The 25,089-nt window shown below is 37.4% G+C and overlaps 1 protein-coding gene across 4 annotated transcripts in view; it reads left to right on the top strand.

The window, feature by feature from the left end:
• Positions 1-400: 400 nt before the first annotated feature.
• UBN2 (ubinuclein 2) overlaps positions 401-25,089 on the top strand; it is a 73,296-nt gene continuing 48,607 nt past the window's right edge. For 3 of the 4 annotated variants that reach the window (XM_045565309.1, XM_045565311.1, XM_045565308.1), the window contains exons 1-4: positions 401-1,085; positions 6,456-6,548; positions 18,259-18,360; positions 24,570-24,707. In XM_045565309.1, the coding sequence (XP_045421265.1) occupies positions 618-1,085; positions 6,456-6,548; positions 18,259-18,360; positions 24,570-24,707 (801 nt within the window). In that variant the 5' untranslated portion in view covers positions 401-617. Of the gene's footprint in view, positions 1,086-1,462; positions 1,588-6,455; positions 6,549-18,258; positions 18,361-24,569; positions 24,708-25,089 lie in introns of those variants that run through there. The other variant, XM_045565310.1, reaches the window with a different exon arrangement.

Here is a 25,089-nt window from a genome sequence, read left to right as displayed (position 1 = left end):
GTGTCCATCTTGGACAATCAGCTAACAGCCCCAACTCCCTAGAATCAAGAGCGGGAGGCAGTGTCTGGCGGGACGCGGCGCCATGGCTGGGTCGGTCCCAAGCACATCGCGACGCTTGCCCTTCGAAGCTCCAAACGCGCCTTCGGTTTCCGGGTGCGAATAGGAAGCTCCTAGGGAAACGCCAGAACCCTCCCTTTGAGGAAGGGCGCAGACGGCGTCTCCGTTTCCAAGGAAACAGGTCGTTCCGTGACGTCACTTCCGCCGACCTGTCTGGACTCCAGACTGTTGGGAGGAAAAGAGGAAAACTGAGCAACAGCCACGACAGTGGACGCGAGCGTCTCCTCTCTGCGCATGCGCCCGCTCAGCGGCCTGCTTCTATTTATGTGGGGGATCCAACATGGCGGCTGCGGCGACCCTGGCGATGGCGGCGGAACCCATCAGAACATAGTAGCGGGGACGGGGGCACGGTCCGCACTCACCGTGGCGCCGGCGGAGACGGCTGAGGGTGGTGGAGGGAAGAAAAACGACGGAGAGCAAAGGAAAGGGCGGGCAGGCACGCAAGGCGGCGTAGAAGCGAGCGCCGGCTCGAGCGAAAGCCGAGGGCCAGAACAGTGGGGATGGCGGAGCCGCGCAGAGTAGCGTTCATTAGCTTGTCACCGGTGAGGCGGCGCGAGGCCGAGTACCCAGGAGCTGAGCGCGAACCCGAGTACCCCCGCGAGCCCCCCCGGCTGGAGCCGCAGCCGTACCGCGAGCCGGCCCGGGCGGAGCCGCCGGCCCCGCGGGATCCTGCCCCCCGCTCGGACGCGCAGCCCCCGCCGCGGGAGAAGCCGCTCCCCCAGCGCGAGGTCAGCCGAGCCGAGCCGCCCATGTCGCTGCAGCGCGAGCCCCCGCGGCCCGAGCCGCCGCCGCCGCCCCCGCAGCTGCCCTTGCAGCCGCCCCCGCTGCGGGAGTCAGCTTCCCGGGCAGAGCAGCCGCCGCGGCCGCCGAGGGAGACAGTGCGCCTGGAGCTGGTGCTCAAGGACCCCACCGACGAAAGCTGCGTGGAGTTCAGTTACCCGGAGCTGCTGCTGTGCGGAGAACAACGGGTACAGAAGATTCCTCCCTCCTGCCCCAGACCCCGGGAGCCTCAGGACCCGCCGCCTTCCCCAGCTGGTTTGCACCTTCGGGCGCCCACGGAGCACGTCCTGGTCGCCCCGAGGGTGGGGTGGAGGGGGCAGGGGCCGAGCGGGTGGACGGGGCGGTGAGCGCTGCTTTGCTCCGCTCCCCGGGGTTACCGAGGCTCTCACCCGGCCGCGCCGACACCCCGCTGCCCGCATTCGCTCCCAGCACCGCGCCAAGCCTGTTTTCCTCTACACCTTTCGAAACCTCAGATTTTCCTCCTTTCCTTTCTGCTCCCCACCCAAAATCTTGGGGCCCTGCAAGCCGTGCGGCTGGGGTTCTCCATGTGGCGCTCCAGCTGTTGTTCCGGTAGAAAGGAAGAGAAAACCTTGGGGGACACGCCCCCCACTCTGAAGCAGAGAGATTGTGTAATCCCTATCATCCTCATCCTCATCACTATTTGTTATGCGGGGCGCCGTGGCTGCTGAGGTGTGCTTGCGTGCGTGTGATATTTTTTTTAATTGAAGGGGCTTTAAGAGTAATTAAAGATTTTAAGAGACTAAGGATTCCACTTTAGGAATGTAGAAGCGGGTTGGTTATCCGGTTACGTATTTTTCTCCCTTGCGTTAGTATTGGTAAACATTTTTAGCTTTGCTTTCTGTGGAGTTCATGTTGTAATTGAATGGGAAGGTGTCTCCTGTTTTATTTGGCACCTACCCATTATATTCTTATTTGAGTGTGTAGCATTAGATTATAGGAGGATATTGTATTTGGCCATTGAAATTTTTGGAGAATGATAAAAACACTTAGCTTTGAATTTTTACAAACTTTATTGAAAATATGTAAGAATACTTTTGATGTAATTGGTGAACAATGGAGATAGGACAGGGGTTTGTTGGTAATTTTAATTTTTATTGTTGTAGGCTGATGGATCTTTAAAAGTTAAGTTAGTACGGGAAATGATAGAGTAATAGTAAAGAAAGAACAATTTTCTCTGTTGTTGAGCAATTATGCCCTTTTTAGGTTTTGCTTTAGCATAGGTCTAATGGACTCTAGACAGTCACTTGTTTTGTTTTCATCCTCAACTGTCTTTATAGTTGAGGTGGTGACTCCTTAGTCAGAAGTATCATGTTAAACAGTGTCACTAGATTTTGTTTATTTTATGGCCAGCTAATTTTTTGATTATTATTTACAAATGTATGGTCAAATCTTTACTAAACTGTTTTCAGTCAAGATGAATTTCTAAGGGTTTAGATCATTTTGGTCACTTCCACATAATATATTGCCCTTTAGACTAGTTTTACTGCTCCTCTTTATAAATGTGATGTCATTTTTTTCCCAAAAAAGTATTGAAAACATTGGATTGGAGCATTTTTCAAATAAATTGTATTTGACCTGCTTTTCTAAGTAGGTTTGCAATTTGTATAAAGTACAGGTGAAAAGCATTATCTTTGGGTAAAAATATATAATAATAGCTAACATTTACTAAGTTCTTACTATGTGCTAGACATAGCTCTAAGCGAGCACTGTACATGGTTTACCTAGTTTAATTCAGCAGAACTCCATGTATGAAATTTTATTGGTACTTCTTTCCATAGTAGTACCAATCCTTAGTAAAACAAAATTTCTTGCAAGTAACTTAACACAGTTTAAATTTAGAGGATCCTGCCAAAATGAAGTAAAATTAGAGTCATAGTAGAAATACAAAGTCCTCTCTTACAACTCTTTATGCTGTAATACTCCCGTGCCATGGTAAATTAATAATAGACATGTATCTTTTAATTATAAAAGAGAAAGTTTAGGAAAAAAGTTTATTTTGACACCTTAGCTTTGTTAACTTGAGAATACCAGAACTACTACTCTCATGCAATAAGAGAAAGATGAATAATTCCATTTAAATTTTGTATTTACACTATCAATTTAGGAGTTTATTGGTCCAATTTTCTCGTTGAATATTCAGCCATACCTCTTTTGTCCTATTCCACTGAACAAAAAAATCCATTGTTTATACAGTACACCTTTGCAACAAAGATTTGCCACATTTTTCTATAATTACTCGCAGTGAATATATTTATTGCATAAGAAAGTGAAGACATCTCTTTAAGTAAAATTGTTCTGGATCCATGAATGGAAATCCTGAAGAGAGACCATCAGAAAGTAAAATGTGAACATTAGAATTTGTCTGGAAAGTGGTGGTTCCCAAATCTGGTTTTTCCTTCCCTCTGAAGGAGAGTCCATTTATTTTTAGGGATGTTGTAATATTTTCAAAATAGTTTTAATTTTGAGTTATTGTAATTGAACAGTATACCTTGTAGTAGGCTGAAAATAAACAGGGAAGGAAAGGAGATCTTGTAAAATTTCTTTCTGAATGAGATTTTAGTTCCAGATCCCAAAGTTGATGGATGTGGAGCTGTGTAAAGAAAAAAAAAAGTGTTACATGTGGATGCTGTCTATATTAGGGTACGTTTAAATCAGCCCTTCATAAATACTAAATCAACAGTAAAACCCTGACTAACCAGAATGCAATCTGAACGTTTTCTATGCTCTATTTTTGTTAATGAGGAAAAGGACGATTAAATAAGCTTATGCTTGGAAAATATGAAAAACAAAACCACAGGTTAGCTAACCCTTAATCTTGTTATCTTTATGCAGTCCTGTGCTGTGATAGAGGTGGTTTAGAATGATGACAGGTATTGGAATCATCCCTATTCTGAAAGATTAATTTGTTAACCATTTCTGGCTAAAGGGTAATATTGCATTTTAGAAATAAGTTTGGCAGTGATTGATACTAAAGAAAACTTTTTTAACGCTTAGTACACCAGAAAATCAGCTAACCAGAACACCCTTTTGTGAACATGATTAATTGAACATTTATTGTAAAAAAGAAAATAAGTGATTATAGTGTTAATGTAACTATGCTATTTGAGAATTCTGTGGTATTTCATTGTTTATAATATTGCATATTTTGGATAAGATTTGTGATAGATCTCCTAAAAATGGTGTTGAACTAAGATCAAAGAACAAAATTACTGCATCAGTTTTGAATGTGGGCAGTTGGTGATTTTGAGATTTTTTTTTTACCTGAAAAAACAAAGACACTAACTTAGTCTTGATTGGAGAGGAGGGTTAGTAACTATAAAGAAAATGAGTCCGTTTTTAAAAATTTTTTATAGATTGTCAAGAATAATTAAAAGATTTACTTTTTTGGTTTTTTTTGAGACAGAGTCTCACTCTGTTGCATGGGCTAGAGTGCCTAGGCGTCAGCCTAGCTCACAGCAACCTCAAACTCCTGGACTCAAGCTATCCTTCTGCCTCAGCCTCCCAAGTAGTTGGAACTACAGGCATGCGCCACCATGCCTGACTAATTTTTTTTTTTATAAATACATTTTAGTTGGCCAGATAATTTCTTTCTATTTTTAGTAGAGACGAGGTCTCACTGTTGCTCAGGCTGGTCTCGAACTCCTGACCTCGAGCGATCCACCTGCCTCGGCCTCCCAGAGTGCTAGGATTACAGGCGTGAGTCACTGCTCCCGGCCCTGACTAATTTTTTATATATGTATTTTTTTTTCAGTTGTCCAGCTAATTTCTTTCTATTTTTTTTTTTTCCCAGTAGAGATGGGGTCTTGCTCTTGCTCAGGCTGGTCTCGAACTCCTGAGCTCAAAACGATCCGCTCGCCTCAGCCTCCCAGAGTGCTAGGATTACAGGCATGAGCCACAACGCCCAGCCTAAGATTTACTTTTGATGCTTATATAAAGTACATAAAATATTTTAGAATGCCATGTAAGATGACCCTTATGAAAAATGTACATCCACGTGTTTATATTTACACATATAAAATGGGTCACACCCATAGTAAGACCTAGTATTTGGACTTCCCAGTGCATGAAAGAGCAAGCTATGGCGGTTGATCAGTCCTTAACTTTAGTCTCAAGTTAAGGCTATACCCTGAATGTGCTTAGTATTCCTTATTTCCTTATCAGTTTATTCTCAGTAGTTTATTTCCTTTTGGATCATGTTTATGTTTTCCATTGGTAACTCTATTGGGATACAGGATTTAATTATTTATTACCATAATTTAAAAAATTGATTCTAAAATTAACTCCTTTAAGCTTTAAGGAGTAGTCCTTTATTGTGATGTCCCAAGTATGATGAATTGTGTTCATTCTGTCCATGTTTTTCTGTCATGTTTTTTAGACTGATCATATCTCAGCCTTTCTATCCAGGATGAAGTATCTCAATTCCAAAGTGGGCAAATCATTCCGTCTGCATTTTTTCATGCCACTCGGGGTCAGCTGAATCTGTATCTAGTATTTCAGCTGTAATATACTTTCGTTTTTAATTACTTGAAGATTAGACTTCAGTAAAAACATCTAACCTTCCTCTTTTTACCTTTCTAATCAATCTTCTGAAACTGGATAAAAATAGTATTTTTATCTATAAATAACTCCTTGTTTTGAATTCTTTGTATGTTGAAAAACCATATGTATAAAATGTGTCTGCTAACAGGAAATTTGAGGATGTGATTTATCTTTTTGTTTGTTTTGGTAAATGGGTGGATCCTAGCTCTGTGTGTGCATGTTTTTAAACCATGTATTATATTAAACTATCACTCCTCTCTGCTAGAAGGAAGCCATAGTAATATAATCTTTTAACAGCTATTTCACTTTTCTAGCTTTGTTTACAAGTATTGTGTATTCCCTGAATGGATATCGATTGTCAGGATATTGATGATAGAGAGATTGTTCACACTGAGTCTCTAATAGCTGTAGTAGCTACAGATGCTCAACTGATAATTCCCAGGCAGATAATTAAACATTGACCCCAATTAATAATCTAGAGATTCTTTTAGAAGCATTTTCTGACCAAAACAGTTAATCTTTGTTAGGGAAAATGGCAAACTAGAGTTATAAGTGGGATTTTCATTTTTTTACCTAAAGTTTGTGGGTTTTTTCCCCTTGTTACTTGGATGAGGGTGACCATATGATCATTTTGCAGGAGAAGACAATTTGGATTGTTGAGTTCTTAGCCACTAAAAACCTGTGGAATGTGTAATATATATGAGTGAGTCTATTAAAACTGCAAATATGTTTTGCTATGAACCTTTATTTTTAGTTACTTCTAATGACTTACTCGTATTAGGAAAGATCATCTTTCATTATTGATTAAATTTAACTATACAACTCTGACAATATTAATACAATTATATAACACATAGAACATTTTTTAGTATAATTGTACATTCAATTATATTAAAATATAATGGAAGTAGTTGATATATAACAATAACCAATATATAAAAATAATAGTTGCAGTAATATTAATACTTCTATTTCTTTTCCCATTCACCTTAAATCAGAAGAAGCTCATTCACACGGAAGACCCATTTAATGATGAGCATCAGGAGAGGGAAGAAGTGGAAATGTTGGCTAAGAAGTTTGAAATGAAATATGTGAGTATAATAAACTGTTTGCTTAGGTAATTTTATCCTATTGGCCTATTTCTGTGGCTAACTGGGAGGGCTTATAAATATCTATTGCCTGCCTTGTTTTTTCTCCAAGTTGAAACCAAATGAATGGTTAGACAGTCAAATGAAGATCCTGATAGGTTTGTGATGGCTATAATAGTAGCCATTGTTTATTATAATCCTTCTAGAGCCTAGGCAGTTTGTTTAATATACATATTATCTCCAATCCTTGCAACAAAACTACAAGCTAAGTGATATTGACCACATTTTACAGATGAAGAAACTGAGGCTCTGAGCTCAAGATTTAAGTAAGTGATCTAAGATTACACAGTGGCAAGAATAGGCTGTCTAGCTCCAACCCTATTTCACTGCCATTGAGAACATTCTTTTAATTTCCTTGGTGTAGTAGTTCTCAAAACTTCCTGCCTCTTAAGAGTTTGAGAGTGAATGTGTATACTTCTAGGCCCCTTGGATCAGACTCAATTAGAAACAACATAAAAATTCTGTGGAAGTGTCATGTTTACCTTAAATATTTATGTGTATTCTATATCCTGTGCCATAATATATTGGTGTTTGTTTTAGTGTAAGAATAATTTTTAATTACCTGATTGTTAAGTTGCTTAATATTTTTCTAAAATTTTCTAGTGTAATTGACTTTTTAGGAAGCCCCACTCCTCACCCCATGTTTGTACCCATATCTTTAGTACTCTTGGCACTTTGCTAAAATGTAACCCAGTTGAGAAGTAAGACTTTATCCCTCTGATTTTCTGTGTGCATTGAACAGTATCTTACAGGGATTAGGACATCAGCTCACACTAGTGCTGTCATTCATATTATCCCCAAGATGCAGCTAGAATCTTGGCCACCACTTGCTGGCTCCTTGTGATAATTAAGAAACTGTGGGTGGCAGAAATACATGAGAATAGATTAGGATTGGAGTCAGTACTTTGCCACCTACTAATTATATCCTTTTGGTGAGATTATTTAACAACTTTGTGCCACAGTTTTCTTATCTATAAATTGATTTTTATAGATTCAGATTTTTCAGAGACCCTTCTGGCTCTTACTGATTATATTCTGTGACAGTATAATCTTGTGAGATTATATTGTATTGTGATGTATAAAAAATATAGATAGTATTTTAGGATTTATAGAAGTTATATATTGGTTAAATTTAATGTTTTAACTAAACAGTACATTTACGTGGTTCAAAATTCAAAAACTAAAGGAATATATAGAGTGAAAAATCTTCCTTTTGTTGTATTGCCCACCCACCTAATCCCAGTTCCTAAGCAAGTAACATTCTTGGGGGGGGCTGTCGCAGAGATATTATATCTCTCTACATATACATCTCTTCCTCCCTCACTACCCTTTTATACATATTACAGAATACTATAGATAACTTCGGCTCTTTGCTTTTTGTGTTTACTATATCTTGGAGTTTGGGTTTTTTTGTAGCAGGACAAAGAGCTTTCTCTTTTTTAAGGCTGCATGGTATTTCATTATATGGAAATACCACAATTTATTTAACCAGTCCTCAAATGATTTAGGTTGTTTTCAAAAATTTGCTCTTATAAACAGTGCTGCTATAAATTACTTTGTAAAATGGCATTTTATACATTTTCAAGTTTATCTGTAGGACAGATTCCTAGAAGTGGGAGATTTTGGTCAGAGGATTTATGCATTTATAATTTTGGTATATATTACTCAGTTACCAGTTGCTACTCCCTCCAGTACAATATTAGAGAGCCTATTTTGCTGTGGGTTACAAAACCAAGGATTAGAATTGCCCTTTGCAAATGGAAAGATTCCTAGCATATGATTCTATAAGTAATGTGACTTAGTATATGATATATTCCCTCAAAGTTAGCATTAAATTTTATTGGTTAACCCTAGGATAGTACTTGGCATAGAATACCTAATGTTCTGAAGAAGTTGTTTGATGTATAAGATTGAATTTCAGATAACTTGGATATATCCAAGCATTGTCATTGTGCAGGGATAAAATATTACTCCTGTTATAATCCAGATTAATGGGCTATATTTCTTCTCTAGATTTTTATTTTGCTAACTTACTGTTTTATTTCCATTCTAATTAAAGATTTAAAAGGTCTTACATGATGGTTTTATGTACATTAACCTAAAAGCATGCCACAAGTATTATGAACATTAAATATAAATATTAATAACAAATTGTTTGGAACCTTTTAAGAAAATCATCAGGTCAGAACTGACCTAAGAGAAGGTACCTTCTCTGGCTCTAGGATCTAGACCTAGAGCTTTAGGCTATCGCGAAACTATCTTTTTTTTTTTTTGGAGACAGAGTCTCGCTCTGTTGCCCGGGCTAGAGTGCCGTGGTGTCAGCCTAGCTCACAGCAACCTCAAACTCCTGGGCTCAAGTGATCCTCCTGCCTCAGCCTCCCGAGTAGCTGGGACTACAGGCATGTGCCGCCATGCCCAGCTAATTTTTTCTATATATATTTTTAGCTGTCCATGTAATTCCTTTCTATTTTTAGTAGAGACAGGGTCTCACTCTGACTCAGGCTAGTCTCGAGCTCCTGACCTCGAGTGATCCACCTGCCTCGGCCTCTCAGAGTGTTAGGATTACAGGCATGAGCCACCACACCCGGCCTAATTTCTTTGTATGTTTTTGTAGAGATGGGGTCTCGCTCTTGCTCAGGCTGGTCTTGAACTCCTGACCTTGAGCGATCCTCCCTCCTCGGCCTCCCGGAGTGCTAGGATTATAGGCGTGAGCCACCGCGCCGGGCCACAAAAGATCTTTCTTAAACAATAAAGATTTTTTTTTTTTTTTGAGGATCTCACTCTGTTCCCCAGCTAGAGTACAGTCGTCATAGCTCACTGCAACCTTAAACTCCTGGGCTCAAGTGATCCTCCTGCCTCAGCCTACCTAGTAGCTGAGACTACAGGCATATGCCACCACGCCCAGCTAATTTTTCTATTTGTTGTAGTGATGGAGTCTTGAACTTCTTGGCCTCAAGTAATCCTTCTGCTTTAGCTTCCTAACATGCTAGGATTATAGGTGTGAGCCACTGTGCCTGGCCTAACAAAGATCCTTATAGATGTTCAGAGGTAGCAAATTCAGATATTCTAGTAGCTGAAATTGGCGATACCAGAAATTATAGAGTATAAAATTGTAAAAGGAGTACCCTGAATTGAATTTACAGGGTTTCCCCCTTCCTTTCCGTCCTATTTTTATGGGGTACGTTATATTTCCTGTTATGTTGCTCTTAATGCTCGGATAATGTGACAGTTCATATTCAGCAGCAATTGCTAAATAGTTTTTTGGGAAAAGGTCAATATGACTATTAAGTACTTATTTTTACCTGGAGTATGCTAAATTGGTAATTGTACATAAGTCTTACTACATAGCTAAGTCCAAGTTTTGACATTTCTACCACTCTATAGGCTCCAAATTTAGTCTTGATAGTTGCTGTAGGAAGAAAGCAGGATGCAGTTTAAGAAGCTCCTGTGCCTTCCCTCATTCTCAGTTAAGGCTCCAAGTGTTTAGGCTAAACATTCCAGTTTCCAACTAAATTTTTAGATGATTTCTAGGTGGTTTATACCTTATCTATACTCGAGAGTAGGGAATGAGGTTCAATTTGATAGGTATAGTCTTGTTCTTTTAGCCTTCTAGGACATAGGATAATCTGTAATTGTTGGATGATTACTTAGTGATTTTTCTCAGTTACTCCAGCCATCTTGAAAGATCATGCTATCCTAGAACTGGTTATAAATTCAGTGACCTAAGTTAAAACACCTAGCATATTACCTGGTGCCTCTAGCAGGGGCTCGTTTAAGACAATCTGAATCTGAATGACTGGGTGGGACTACATGTATTCTGCCATGCATTTATTAACATTCATGAAATTACATTATAACTTTAAAGTCTACTTACTGTGCCGTGGAGTCTTTGAATACCACTTTTCATGCTTAGTTCTATGTGATTTTGGATTCTCGGAGTCCTTCTAGCTTCATATTTATTTTAAAAGGGAGAATAGAGGTAGATTTGGTGGTATAAAAGTAATTCTGAGCAGTCTTATAAACAGTTGATCAAATGGAGTAATACTATTTTTACACAAAGACAAATTATATTTCTAAAAAGATTTGATTTCTCACACTTGCTGAGGGATAAAAGAGAAGAAAAAATAAATAAAATTAAAAAATTTTGATTTTCTTTTGGTATGACTTATGAAACTGATTTCATCCAGATATATTTTACAGAATGGCAATATCTTTGGATAACTGTATAATTGATGAATGACTTCTTCACAGTAAATACTACTCAATTGAGTGGAAAGAAATAAAATTTCGTCCTAAAATAATTATGGATTATTTTTTTTAAAGTGTCTTCAACCATGAGACTGATACAAGTGGATGTTTTGAAAGCATTTATGTATTCTTTCTGGAGTTTCAAGAATTATATCAGTTACTTACATTAATTAATCGTCCACACCTGTGAGGGGTTAGTGCTTCCTTGGGAACTTCCTAGGCTGGTTTTCCTGTTTGTTTTGGCCTTATGTTGAGTCTGGTCCCAAGAATCAACTTGGTAGAGCTTTGGGTAAAGGAATTTGTTTGAGTAAACTTGTTAACACCACCAAAAAATAAACTGTGTTGCAAAACAAATACCATTGTATTTAGGGTTCTGTAGACCAACAATAGTATGATATTACTTATACAGTAAAAACATAAAATAACCTTTGAAAACAAACTGAGGGAAGGGAGAGAGGGTCTCAAATAAAGGGCAAAGAAGAATTCCTAGCTCAGATAATAGTTTCTTTATTGTGGTTACCAATTCTAATTGCTTGTCATGACATGCCCTTTTAATTCTTTGGCCTCTTTGAGCTAAGCAAATTTTCTTCAGCCTTCTTTAATCCTTTAGGAACAATTGAGAATCAGCAGTTTTAGGGTATTTGGGAGGAAGGTCCTATATCTGTAAGTGGTGATTATAGAAATCTGTGTATACTATTTCTGTGCTGTGTAGTCAGCTTTTGGCTATCTTTCCACTGACTTGAAACTCTATCCTTTTCTAGTAGTAGGTTGAAGAAATAGGCATAGATATAAAGAGATAAGGTTATGGCAGGGCTGGGACAAATAGGGAGGGTTGTGACCAAGGTATGTTTTCTTCTCACTTCCGAGACTAAGGTCTTTCTTGGCAATTAGTGTCATGCTTGCTCTGTTTACCAGAGGTGATCAATGAATGTTGGTTATTAGTTCAGTTAACTATTATCTGGAGGCAGTGGGGTTGTCCAGTTCTAAGAACATCTTGTTTGCTTGTTTTCCAGTTTAGTGTTACAGTGTAATGAAACTGCATTGGCTGGAAACACTGATTATCAGGTTAAGCAAGTACTAGTGACTCAGTAAGTAATATTCTTCTGAGTCACAATGAACTAGTGCCTAAAGTAATAGATATAAAGGGGGTTCTTCATTTTAGATGTAGCGAAATTCCAGGGGTTGGTTGTTTGGAAAATACATTTTGATTTTTATAAGAGCTATTTAATGTATAAATTGTGTGATATCAACACCTGCAAAAGTCCAGAATATTTATGAAGTATGACTTTGATTCTCCTGCAGGGATTATTTTTGCTAAGGATGCTGAAAAAGAGAGTAATTCAAAATAGCTCTGTCTAGTAGGAAAGATACTCCAATATAATCCTTTGCCTGTCTGGCCTAAGTTCCTTTAGGTTAAATTTTAATATTTGTGAAGTAATTTATACATTCCGTTTTGCTGTCAAAAGTTTGGTTCCAGTTTCTATAATTGGCACATCATTGACTTTCAGCACGATGAGGGAACTGGAGGGTGGAGAATAGAAAGGGAGGTAAAGCAGGAGGGCAGGTCAGAGTGGAAGTTTTCCAGAAAGTCCAAAAGGTGAGGAAAAGTAAACTATGGCTAGAAAACTGTACTCTAGTAGCCTCTGTGATGAAGGCAGGAACTGGAATGTGCCTAATAGGAAGTGCTTTGCTGGAGATCTGTTAATGGGTGGAGCAAAGCTGTTGGAACCCTGGCTTTTGGAGAGTAAGAAAGAGCTACTCAGGTGTGTGTATGTCAAATACAGGTTTTCCCAAGCTTGTGTCCCTCAGTGGCACTGGGAAACAGAACCATATGAGGAGGAGTCCAAAACTTTGGTATTGAACAGATAATATTTCTTGAATGAGTAGTACATATACTTAATAAAAACTCAAAAGATGCAAAAGATGATGTGATGAATAGTAAATGTCCCTCCTGCCCCTGGCTCCCAGCTAACCAGTTCTTCCAGACACTGTGAATTTCTTGTCCCAGAGAGCTATGTATATGTAGGCATTTACATATTTCAAAGGTTTTTTTTTTGTTCACTGTAAAAGAATGTATAAATACAGATAAACAAAAAGAAGAAAGTAAAAATCAGCTAATCAGCTGTCAGCCCACTGCCAGGCAGGACCACTGAATAGTTTAATGGGTTTTTTTTTGTTTTTTTTTTTTTGAGACAGAGTCTCGCTTTGTTGCCCGGGCTAGAGTGAGTGCCGTGGCGTCAGCCTAGCTCACAGCAACCTCAAACTCCTGGGCTTAAGTGATCCTACTGCCTCAGCCTCCCAAGTAGCTGGGACTACAGGCATGCGCCACCATACCCGGCTAATTTTTATATATATATATATATATATATATATATATATATATTAGTTGGCCAGATAATTTTTCTATTTTTAGTAGAGACGGGGTCTCGCTCTTGCTCAGGCTGGTCTTGAACTCCTGAGCTCAAACGATCCACCCACCTCGGCCTCCCAGAGTGCTAGGATTACAGGCATGAGCTACCGCGCCCGGCCTAGTTTAATGGTTTGATGTGTATCCTTTCAGGATTTTAAAAAAATTTATATGTAATTACATGTGTGCTTTCTTGCTCTTTAAAAAAATTTGGTAATCACCTGAGCAATACATGAATACATTCATGTTATTAAAAACAAATTCAAATAATACATGTTAAGCCAAAGTCTTCCTTCATTACTGCCTCCAATTATATTCTTTCCCCACAGATAATAACCATGTTTGTCTTCTTGTTGTGTATTCTTTGAATATTTCATACATATCTACAGATATATATGGTTGTGTTGTGTTTTTCATAAATGAGATTATCCTGTTCCTATGGTAGTGGAAAAAACAATCTTTGTTATTTAGATGTTGTCTCCATGATTACCAGTTAGGTTGAGCACCTTTTCAAAAGCTTGGGGAACATTGATACTACCTTTTCTGTGAACTGCCTTAACTCTACATAACATTTGGTAAACTGCTTTTGTTACTGTCTATACTAATAAATACTCTTCTACCACACTGGTTTTAAATGGCTGTTATATGAATGGGTATGTTATAGCTTATTGATGTATACTTTTATTGTGATGCTGTAATCAATTTGATGCTTGGTAAAGATCTTATTGTTTGTAAGATCATATTTTGGGAGGCATTTTGGTCAGACTAATATTATGATCAAGTAAAGCTTTAACTATTTTGTTTACTCTTCTTGATAAGATTCACATTTATTTAACAGCACTAACCATTTTATTGTAATATTGGATTATGGGCTCAGAACTATTAACAACAGTCATAATTTTCGGTGGAAACAAACTAGTCACCTTGACCAGACATAGATGTTCCTAAATATAATTGCCTGAAAATTATTTGCATTTCTGCATGTGTCTGATTGTGCCCATTACAACAGAACCTATCTGGTTATTTATTAATAGTTTTTCCCAGATAAATCTCATAGGCAGCTAGTTATGCCTAGACAAAAAATATGTTAGGAGAGCAGAAAAAGATAAGTGTCTTTGTGATTTTAATTAGAAAGCATCCTGGAGAAAAGATTTAAAACTTAGGCTGCTCTGTGAGGGATGGGAGGATTCAGTGAGGAGTAAGAGATTTCCAAATAAGGGGAAAGCACCAGGAAAGGTGATCAGGTGTGTTCAGGGGACAGTGGGTAGATAGTTTAAATGAATCAAAGTGTTGACGTTGGAAAATGGTGAGAAAAAAGTTGGAAAGGTAGCACTTGGTGAATGGTAGCTATCATCATCATGATCATGATTGGTACTTAAATATATATTTTATGTCCCCAGTAACTGGTGACTTTCTTGCAAATCTCTCTGCATTTTTTTTTCCTTTCTAACTGATCTCCTCTCCATCTGTGTTAATTCCCCATACAATAGCCAGAGGATTTTGTTAAACACTAATCTCATCATTTACCTCCCTGTGCTGATCCTTTCAGTGGCTTCCATTAGTGCTTGACTCCACTTGTGCTCATCTGGGTGTCAATGTCTTAGCAAAAAGCCTTGATTAGGTCCTCTGGTTAAAAAGGACTCCATACAACCTGTGATTTTCCTTTCTACTGTTTATAGCTACTGTAGCTATTTGTTTAATCTGTCTCCTCTCCTCTCTTTACTTAACTGCTTATGTATAACTATAAAATGTACAAAGGCTGGCACATGGTGAATGCTCAGTAAATTTGTTGAGATTATCATAAGTTCCTTGAGAACAAGGACTTTTCATATTTAAATTCTTAAATTTTAACATATTTCTCTCTATAGCATAAGTTCTTAACAGATACTTTTGAATCTAAGTAGTAGTTTGAAGTAAGCTACGTAACTTAGCCAAATTATTGGTTAAAGTAAGATAAAGATAAGAAAATGTAAGAGTATTGCAGAGTCTCTTGGCAGATGATTCAGATTGCTTTCCAAAAGGTTTTGTTGGTATACTCTTATCAGCAGTGTTTGAGCAGTCCTATTTTTGCTCCATCATTCCAAAATTTAATAGTTTGTAATTTGATTAATAAATTAAATAAATGACATTAAAGTAAAATTGGTATTTTACTTTAATGTCATTTATTTAATTTATTAATCATTCTCTGTTGAGTTGTAATGCTTCCTTTTTCATCTCAAATCTCAAGTTCTTTTTTTTTTTTTTTTTTTTTTTTTTTTGAGACAGAGTCTCACTCTGTTGCCTGGGGTAGAGTGCTGTGGCATCAGCCTAGCTCACAGCAACCTCAAACTTGTAGGCTCAAGCGATCCTCCTGCCTCAGCCTCCTGAGTAGCTGGGACTACAGCCATGTGCCACCATGCCTGGCTAATTTTTTCTATATATTTTTTAGTTGTTCGGCTAATTTCTTTCTATTTTTAGTAGAGACGAGGTCTCACTCTTGCTGAGGTTAGTCTTGAACTCCTGACCTTAATCGATCCTTCTGCCTCCCAGAGTGCTAGGATTACAGGCATGAGCCACCGTGCCTGGCCTCAAATTCTTATATAGTAGAGTATGTTTCTGAACAATGCTGTATTATATTCCTGTTATATCTATGTTGACTCCCATAACTTTAAAATATTTAATATGTGGCAGGGCTAGTCCTCTTTTTTATATACTTCTTAGATCCCTCCGTCTCTTACTTTTTAGGGTAAAACCGTCCCTCATGTACTTAATTGCTTGTGTGTAACTTTTTCACAATAGAAGTACCTCTTCTGATCCTAGAAGTATCTCTTCCCTTCCCTTGACTTCTGATTCTCACCATAATTCCATAACCAAATGTAAAGGTTTCCATTTGCAGACCTGGCAAAATGAAAAAAATAAAGACAATGTAGCATGTATGTTGCATCTAAGCACACATATATGTTGTGTGTGTATATATACTACATCTGTATATATACACATGTATGCATGTTGTTTATGGTTGCCAATTGGTGTTAATATTTCTTGAGAGGGATTGTCGTTCTGAGATTATGCCCTCCATGGTTTCATTTAGCAAAATAAAAGCATTGCCACCCTGTGTTAGTCCCTAGAATTGTTTTGAAACTTTCACCTAACTTGTAAAATCTAAAAACATGGAAACTATTACTTTATCTCACACCATAATGCCTCTCTTGGTGGTGATGGTATAATAACAGTGTGGTTTTATCCACTGAAAAGCGTACAGTGGAATCATAGCTTATGTGAGGATGAGGTTTTCTAGCATCAGTATGTAATACAAACATGGTATTTAGTCAGTATTACCTTTGTACCATGTTGGAGACGTCTCTGATAAGTCCAACATACTTGATTTTCCCCTCAAGCACTGGGACAAATCACTGTTTCTTTGCATGGAAACAAGATGAAGCAGTTTGTCTTTAAGGGCCATGTTGCATACAACTTACCCATGTTTAACCATTAGAATCACACTTTACATTGAGCCCTATGCACTGTGAGAACTGAAACCAAACTAGGTGGTAGAGATTCCTATCTTGCACTTTCTGCTTTTTGCAAGGCTCACTGTGGCTCATTGGTGGCATATTGGTCAGCAGAATCCTTTGTACTAATTGTTTTCTCTCTTTCTGCCTCTTTGTGAGCATCCTCTTCCCCACTCCAGCACCAAAAACATCATAGGGCAGAGAGGTGTGTTAGAAGATGCTTAGAAAGTTTAGTTAAATTTGGGTGAGTAAATTTAAGTATCTAAAATGAGTCTTGAAGATTAAGCTAACATACCATACTTGTTTTAGTAGTGCCCTAATAATGAGCTTGTACATAACCTTCGAAATACATGTGACGTTTTGTACCTGCGATATAATGAGTTCTTTATATTGTAATCAGCTAGAGTCCAGAGGTTCTGTAAGATATGACCTGAATGATGAAATCTGCACTGTGTTGTTTTGTTGTTGTTTTACTTTTAAAAACCTGTTTATTTAAAAAGAATTATAGGCTAACAAGAAGTTACAAATACAGTACAGAGAAGTTGCTTGTGCCCATCACCCAGCTTCTCCAATGGTGATATCTTACATATTTACAGTTGTCCAAACTAGGAAATTGACACTGGCACAGTATAAGTAACTGGACAATAGACCTCAGGTTTTACCAGTTTTTGCACGTACTCATATTCCATTTTCTTGTATGTATGTCTATATGTATAATTCTATGACATTTAAAAGATAATTTTAAGAATAGTTTTAGATTTTCAGAAAAGTTGCTGAGATAATACAGAGTTTCCACATAATCCTCACCCAGTATGAACATCTTACGTTCATACTGTTTATAATATTTGTTATAACTAAGGAACTAACACTGGGACGTTACTATTAATGAAACTCCACGCTGTATTTGGATGTTGCTAGTTTTTTTACCCTAATGTCCTTTTCCAGTTCCTGAATCTCATCCAGGATACTACATTGCATGTAGTTATTATTTCTCCTTATTGCTCATCTGGACTGTGGCACGTTTTCAGATTTTCTTTGTTTTTGATAATCTTGACAGTTTCGAAGAACACTGGTCACTTACTTTCGTAGTATGTCCTTCAGTTTGGGTTTGTCTGATGTTTTTCTCATTAGGTTAGGCTGGTGTTATAGGCTTTTGAGAGGAAGACCACAGAGATAAAGTGCAATTTTTATCACATCGTGTCAATGATACATGCTATCAACGTGACTTATCCCTTTTGATGTTGACTGTGATCACCTGGTGAGGTCATGTTGGCCAGGTTTTCCACTATAAAGTTACTCTGTCCCCACCCCCATCCCCATTCATACTCTACTCTGGAAGTAAGTCACTAAGTGTAACTTATACTCAAGATGGGCGCAGGGGACTTAAACCCAACCTCCTGGAGGAGGGATTATATATAAAAATTGTTTGAATTCTTCCAACAGGTCTTTTTAACTTTATGGAAACAGCTTGAATACTGAATCAGTCTAACGTATCTGTTCTTTGCAGGGTGGGAAACCCCGTAAACACCGGAAGGATCGGCTACAAGATTTAATTGATATAGGCTTTGGCTATGATGAGACAGATCCATTTATTGATAACTCAGAGGCTGTAAGTAATGTATCTTTAATATAGCAGCAAATTCTTTGTTTGGGATAGTAGAAGTCAAGGGTGAAGTAAGTTAAATAGTTCAGTGAATGTTTTTATTTGTGCTTTTTAAAGCTATGTTAACTGCTTAAAGGTTTTTTTTTAAAAAAGAATACTGCAGATTTAAAATTCTGTTATGTTGGGTTGGTCAGTGGCGAGTCATTATTACACTGTTATACTAGACCAAGTTTTAGCAAACTTTTTCTGTAAAAGGCCACATCCACATAGTAAATATTGTAGACTTTGTCCCCTGGGCCATATGTTCTCTGTCACAGCTACTCAACTCTGCGCTGTATTGTCTATTGTCATAGACAATAAGTAAATGAATGAGTATGGCTGTGTCAAAATGAACTTTACTTAAGGACTCTGAAATTTAAATTTCATGTAATTTTCATGTGTCACAAAAATATTAATCTTTTAATATTTTTTTCAACCATTTGAAAAATGTAAGATCCCTTCTTAGCTTGCAGGCTATATGGAAACAAACTGGCAGGCTGGGTTTGGCCGGCTCAGTGCACAATTTGCTGATCCTGTGCTCTACCATTATTTTCAGTGTGCCGTTCTCCTTTCCAGTTCCTTGAGGTCTTTAATAGTTGCTCATGTTCAGACATGTAATTAGCATTGATTCTATCATGACCCGTTACCCAAACTGAGAACAAAAATAAATTTAATAAAAGGGAAAAAGGAAAAAATTTCTAACCAAATGCTGAAAACCAATGTATTAAACTAATGCTTCTCAATCAGGGATGAAAATCTGGGATGAAAAATATTGGTATACTTGTCTTAACTCAGACTTACTGAATTAGAATTTCTGGAGGTGAAGTCTGTTTAGATTGCTTAAGAGATTTTTGGTATTTGTGGGTTTTCTGGTTTTATTTTTGGTGTTTTCTTATTATAAAATTAATATATGTTTATGGTAAAGCAACAATAAAGCACAAGATAGTGATGAAGTAGAAAGTAAAGTACCTTAAAGGCCTCACACCCAGGAGGTAAATGCAAATAAGTGTCTTTTGTAGTTGGCCAGAAATTTTCATGTATATTAAGCCTACAACCTATTATCCTTTTTAAAAATTAACACAAGATCATAGTACCTGTCATATTTTAGACATTGCTTTTCTGTTAAAATACAACATATTTTAATGATATTTACATATTAACACATTGATATATTCCTTTTAATGACTGATAGAGAATATACTTAAATTGCAAAATTTATTTAATCTCATTTGATGTACATCTAAATTATTTCCAGTTTTATATGCTTACAAATAATTGGGGATCTGTGTGCATTTAGCATCTTAAGTAAATGTGTATGGAGGATATTTATAGAGTGCAAATGTATGGGTAGGATAAATTTCTAGCTGTGGAACTTATTGGTCAAAGAGTATTTGCATCTTGAATTTTTATTAACATTCCCAAACTTGGGCAGGTGTGTTTTGAAATGACTTCCAAGATGAGAACCACTTTATCTTGAATATTGATGCCACTGGCTTGAAATTAATCTGGTAGACATCTTTAAAATGTACTTAATTTTTTTTTATTGCTGCCATGCCTAACTACAATGGTGGTATATTGAATGCCAGTCTGTATCACCAGCCTGTTTTGATCAAGCCCTACAGCTTTTCCCCAGGAATCCTCTTTCCTCTTATAAAAGAAAGAGGAATTTAGGAGAGCATTTAAGGACTGTAGTAGTCCTTTGATCACAGCAGATGAATGAGGGCAAGTCATGTTTTGCAGTAGGTAAGGTATATGTTCTTCCATTCTTATCAGTAATCTAATCCCTGGGATTATCATGTCCCCTGCAATGTGCAGTGATTACTAGGATACACAGAAAGTGACACTAGGTTACTATTACACTACCCATAAATTAGTATGTCTTTTTCCTGTTGCTACAGTGCTTGCTTGTAAAGTTGATAAAAAGCATATTCAGGTAGAAGAGCGATAAGAAGAACTTTAAGCATGAGACATACTGGATACTTTGTCATACTTCTAAGTTATATCTGGTGTCTTGACATAAACTTGTTTGTCATACCAGGCAGCCTGGTCTGTAGAAGTAACATATTGACGATGCCCTTTGGAGTAGGGAAGCCCTTCCTATTACCAAAAAGGTTGTCAACCAGTAAGTTAGCGTGTGGAATGTTTTCTAGTCCTAACTCCATTTGTGATTCACCATGTGACCAGCAGCTAGTCTTTTAGCATCACCCAGTTTTCTCTGCTATGATTTGCATATTCCCCAGAATTATTTTGAGACTCAAATAAGGTAATGAATGTGAACATGCTGAAAAGCATAAAGCAAGTATAAAACATCAATAGCAGTGTTAGCATTATATGTAGATTTTGGTTTATAAATAACCCAAGAAGGAATTCAGCCATATATAAATGGGCATTGCATGTATTCACAGTTAGATAAATAGCTTTTAAAAATTAATAAACTTTATTTTTTTAGAGACATTTTAGATTCATAGCAAAATTAAATGGCAAGTGCAGAGTTTCCATGTACACCCTGCCCCCATGCATGCACAACCTCCCCTACTATTGATGTCATGTAGCACAGTGGTACATTTGTTATAATTGATAAACTTTCATTGTGACACATCATTATCACCAAAGTCCATAGCTTACATTAGGGTTCATTCTTGGTGTTCTGTGAGTTTGGACAAATGTATGACATGTGTCCACCATTATAGTATCACGCAGAATAGTTTCACTGCTGTAAATATCCTCTGTGCCCTGCCTATCAGCTCCCCCCTCCCTCCTAACCCTGGCAGCCACCCATAATTGGATTATGGATCAAGTTAGTGAGTGTGACCAGTATTTTTAAAGAAAATGGAATCTAATAGAATAGGAGCTATCATAGTACATCACTAGTAGATTATATAATTTTTATTATGTGTGTGCTGGGTTTTGATGTGTAATGTATTTTCCACTTGGGTTGTGGCAAAGAAAATTGGAAAGCTACTGCTTTTAGTAAGGATAAATTTTGTAGGTGTAAGTTTATAATTAGTTACTGACATATGTAGGACAAGGTAGGTCCCTGTTTTAAAAGAGGAAATTGAACTAAAATGCAGGTTGACTTACAAAATAACTTTAGTATTGTTACCCTAAACATATTATTTGCTTATTTTTATGAGATAATTCAGACATAAAACAATTATGGGCAAACAAAATGATTTTTTATTCTTTTAGCTGATTGTGTTATCAGTAAGCTTTCAGTGTTGGTATATTATTTGACAGAGTGAAAATAATCAGTTTCTAATTAATTTTCAGAATCATATACTACTTACTAAAAATACCTAAGATAAATGCTTTTGAAGATTATTTTTAGTCTAACATTTATGCTGCCAAATTGTAAAAGGACTGAAAATGTTTTTATTTATTATTAATAATATGAAGCATGAGTAACACTTTTTTATTTAGGTTGTCCCTTTAAAATATTACTAGAACTTTGTGAAGTAATGTCCTTGTTTTACAACCCCTGAAAAATTGATGTTAAGTGATTTGCCCTGGGTCACAATAGCTAGTCATTGGCAGTGGATCTAAATCCAGGCCTTCTGATTCTCAAGTTCAGTGTCCATTGCCTCATAACGCATTCTTAAAAGGCTAAATTAAATATTCATGAAGAGTTTATTCACCAGAAGGGTGTTCTGATAGGGAAAGCTGAGCAAAATATTGCCTGGGAAGATAGACTTTGACCACATCAAAATTGCCCTGTTTACTGGGTGATAAATGTTTCCCATGCGAAGAAGCTGCTTGGTGTGTTGGATGGGTTGGAGGCAGCCAGTAACTTTGCCATAAACATATAAAATTGCTTTGGTGAGGTACTTACCTGGTTTTCACTTATAAAATGGGAATGATATTTGCCTTTCTTGCCTTACAAAGGTATCATGAGGACCAAATGAAATAATTTATATGGAGAAGCATTGAGAAATATAAAGCATTGTACAAGTACACGTAAGCAAAGAGTACAGGTGTATTTTTCTTAATCACAGTTAAACATTTTCAAAATAATTACTACAAAGTCTTTTCACTTTTAATCTTTTACTCCTTACTCCTTTACTTGCAGATTGTACTGTACTGGCCGTTTTCTGTGAGGTCTTACCTGTAGATCTTTATAGTAGTGTATCAAGTAGAACAATAAGAAAATAGTTCATTTTTTTCTTTTTTTCTTTACTCATTTTATTTCTTTTTAATTCAGTATGATTAAACTGGATCCTCTGTCCTATTCCATTCTCCATATAATTAAAAAGAATACAGGTTAAAATCACAACTTTTGTATGTAGCCATAATATTCTTTTTTTTTTTTTTTTTTTTTGAGACAGAGTCTCGCTCTGTTGCCTGGGCTAGAGTGAGTGCCGTGGCGTCAGCCTAGCTCACAGCAACCTCAAACTCCTGGGCTTAAGCGATCCTACTGCCTCAGCCTCTCGAGTAGCTGGGACTACAGGCATGCACCACCATGGCCAGCTAATTTTTTCTATATATATTTTTAATTGGCCAGATAATTTCTTTCTATTTTTAGTAGAGACGGGGTCTCGCTCTTGCTCAGGCTGGTCTCGAACTCCTGACCTCGAGCGATCCACCTGCCTTGGCCTCCCAGAGTGCTAGGATTACAGGCGTGAGCCACCGCGCCCTGCCATAATATTCTTACAGTAACTAGTAAGATATGTATAAGACATTCCTCACCCATGGCAAAGAATTTTCCTTAAAAGTCTGACTTTCTGAAATGATCTGGACAGCTAAATATATATATAGAAAAAAAATTAGCTGGGCATGGTGGTGCATGCTTGTAGTCCCAGCTACTTGGGAGGCTGAGGCAGGAGGATCGCTTAAGCCCAGGAGTTTGAGGTTGCTGTGAGGTAGGCTGATGCCACGGCACTCTAGTCCGGGCAACAGAGCAAGACTCTGTCTCAAAAAAAAAAAAAGTCTGACTTTCTTAAAGACTAGATTATATGAAGAACCTCAAAAGTAGAGTTCTGGGGGCCCCAGGTAGCAGGTACTTCTTAGCTGTTAGATAAGTAGTTCCTTTTTTCTTTCCCCCTTTGATCACCTTCATTTGGTTAAGATTGACCTTCATTTAATGTTTGTTTTTTGTCCATCTTCATCAGGTGAGATAATAGTAATAAACCTTAAAATCCAGACTTTGGGGACATAAATCTGATTTAGACAATTTGTGTCCCTTGCTCCAAGCAAAGTGCCTGGCTCATTCTAGGTCCTCAAGTATATGCTTAGCAAACTGGGCATTTGTTTTTCTGCTTCTCTTTAAAATGTATGTGCTATTTTTCTTTTAAATGTTCAAAAAATTTTCTCCACTTAAAAGCATAGAGCTAAGACAGAAAAAATAGTTTTGTCATTCTTTATAATCTCCTTATGAATGAAATTTCATACTGATGTTGTGGGAAATGAAATTTGCTCCTTATCGAGACACTTACGCATCTGTTTTAACTTTTTTCAATTTCTCATCAGATCCACTCGTCATTAAGAATAGTAGCAGTGGGCTGGGTGTGGTGGGTCACACCTGTAATCCTAGCACTCTGGGAGGCTCAGGGAGGAGGATTGCTTGAGCTCAGAAGTTTGAGACTAGCCTGAGTAAGAGTGAGACCCCATCTCTACCAAAAAGAAAGGAGAAAAAAAAAAAAAAACCAGCAGGGCATTGCAGCACGCGCCTGTAGTCCTAGCTACCTGGGAGGCTGTGGCAGAAGGATCACTTAGAGCCCAGGAGTTGGAGGTTGCAGTGAGTTACAGTGATGCCACTGCACTCTACCCAGAGAGGCTGAGTGAGACTCTGTCTCAACAACAACAACAACAACAACAAAAAAGACAACTGAACACCCCTCCTCATGAGTCCCCACCCCTTCAAAAAATGAAAAAAAAAAAAATAGTAGCAGTGGGAAGGAAAAAAAGTAATGGTAGCCATAATCCTTAAATTTTTCTTAGCAGTTGATATATTTAGAATTTGCTTTATTACTACAGAAGTTTTTTTCTTATATATACTGAATGATCAGAGCTAATTTTTATTTCAGGTGTTAACTTTTTCTAAATTTATTTCACAAATATCCTCATTGTAGTCAGTTTTGCAGTTAGGATTTAAGGAAGATGCTGCCACGGTGAAAGAATTTTTTTGGCATTTATAGAGTTAAAGACAGTAGGATATAGCTGAAAATTTTTTTTTAATCTAGTATGATGAATTAGTTCCTGCTTCTCTGACAACAAAATATGGAGGCTTTTATATCAACACTGGCACTCTGCAGTTTCGCCAAGCTTCAGATACTGAAGAAGAAGATATTACAGACAACCAAAAGCACAAGCCACCCAAAGTGAGTTTATCTGACATTGCAATGAGAACATTCAATTAATAGTATATATTTTTTGAATGTTAACTTGTGCCACAACTGTGAATGTAAAGAAAAGTAAAATACAAACCATTGTTTATTGAATCTATCTGTGGTTAATTATATATTTTAAACTTATGTAGATATGGAAAAATTGGTATTTATATCATAGTAGAATTATATTTCCTTTAAAAACTTCTCTCTACCTATGTGGTTTAATAATCTGTTTCTGGTATAAAATTAAGTTTCTGGGATAGGTTAAGATTTACTATAGAAAATGATTTTTAATAGCTGTTACTTTTCCTAAGATGTAATTTGTAACTAACTCTATAGAGTTTGCATGTACCATATTTGGGAAAGGAATAGT

This window comes from Lemur catta, chromosome 11 (genome assembly GCF_020740605.2).
Source record: "Lemur catta isolate mLemCat1 chromosome 11, mLemCat1.pri, whole genome shotgun sequence".
In the NCBI taxonomy this organism is placed as follows: domain Eukaryota; kingdom Metazoa; phylum Chordata; class Mammalia; order Primates; family Lemuridae; genus Lemur; species Lemur catta.
The sequence above is the reverse complement of the archived record's forward strand: the minus strand, read 5'-3'. Positions and strand labels throughout refer to the sequence as shown.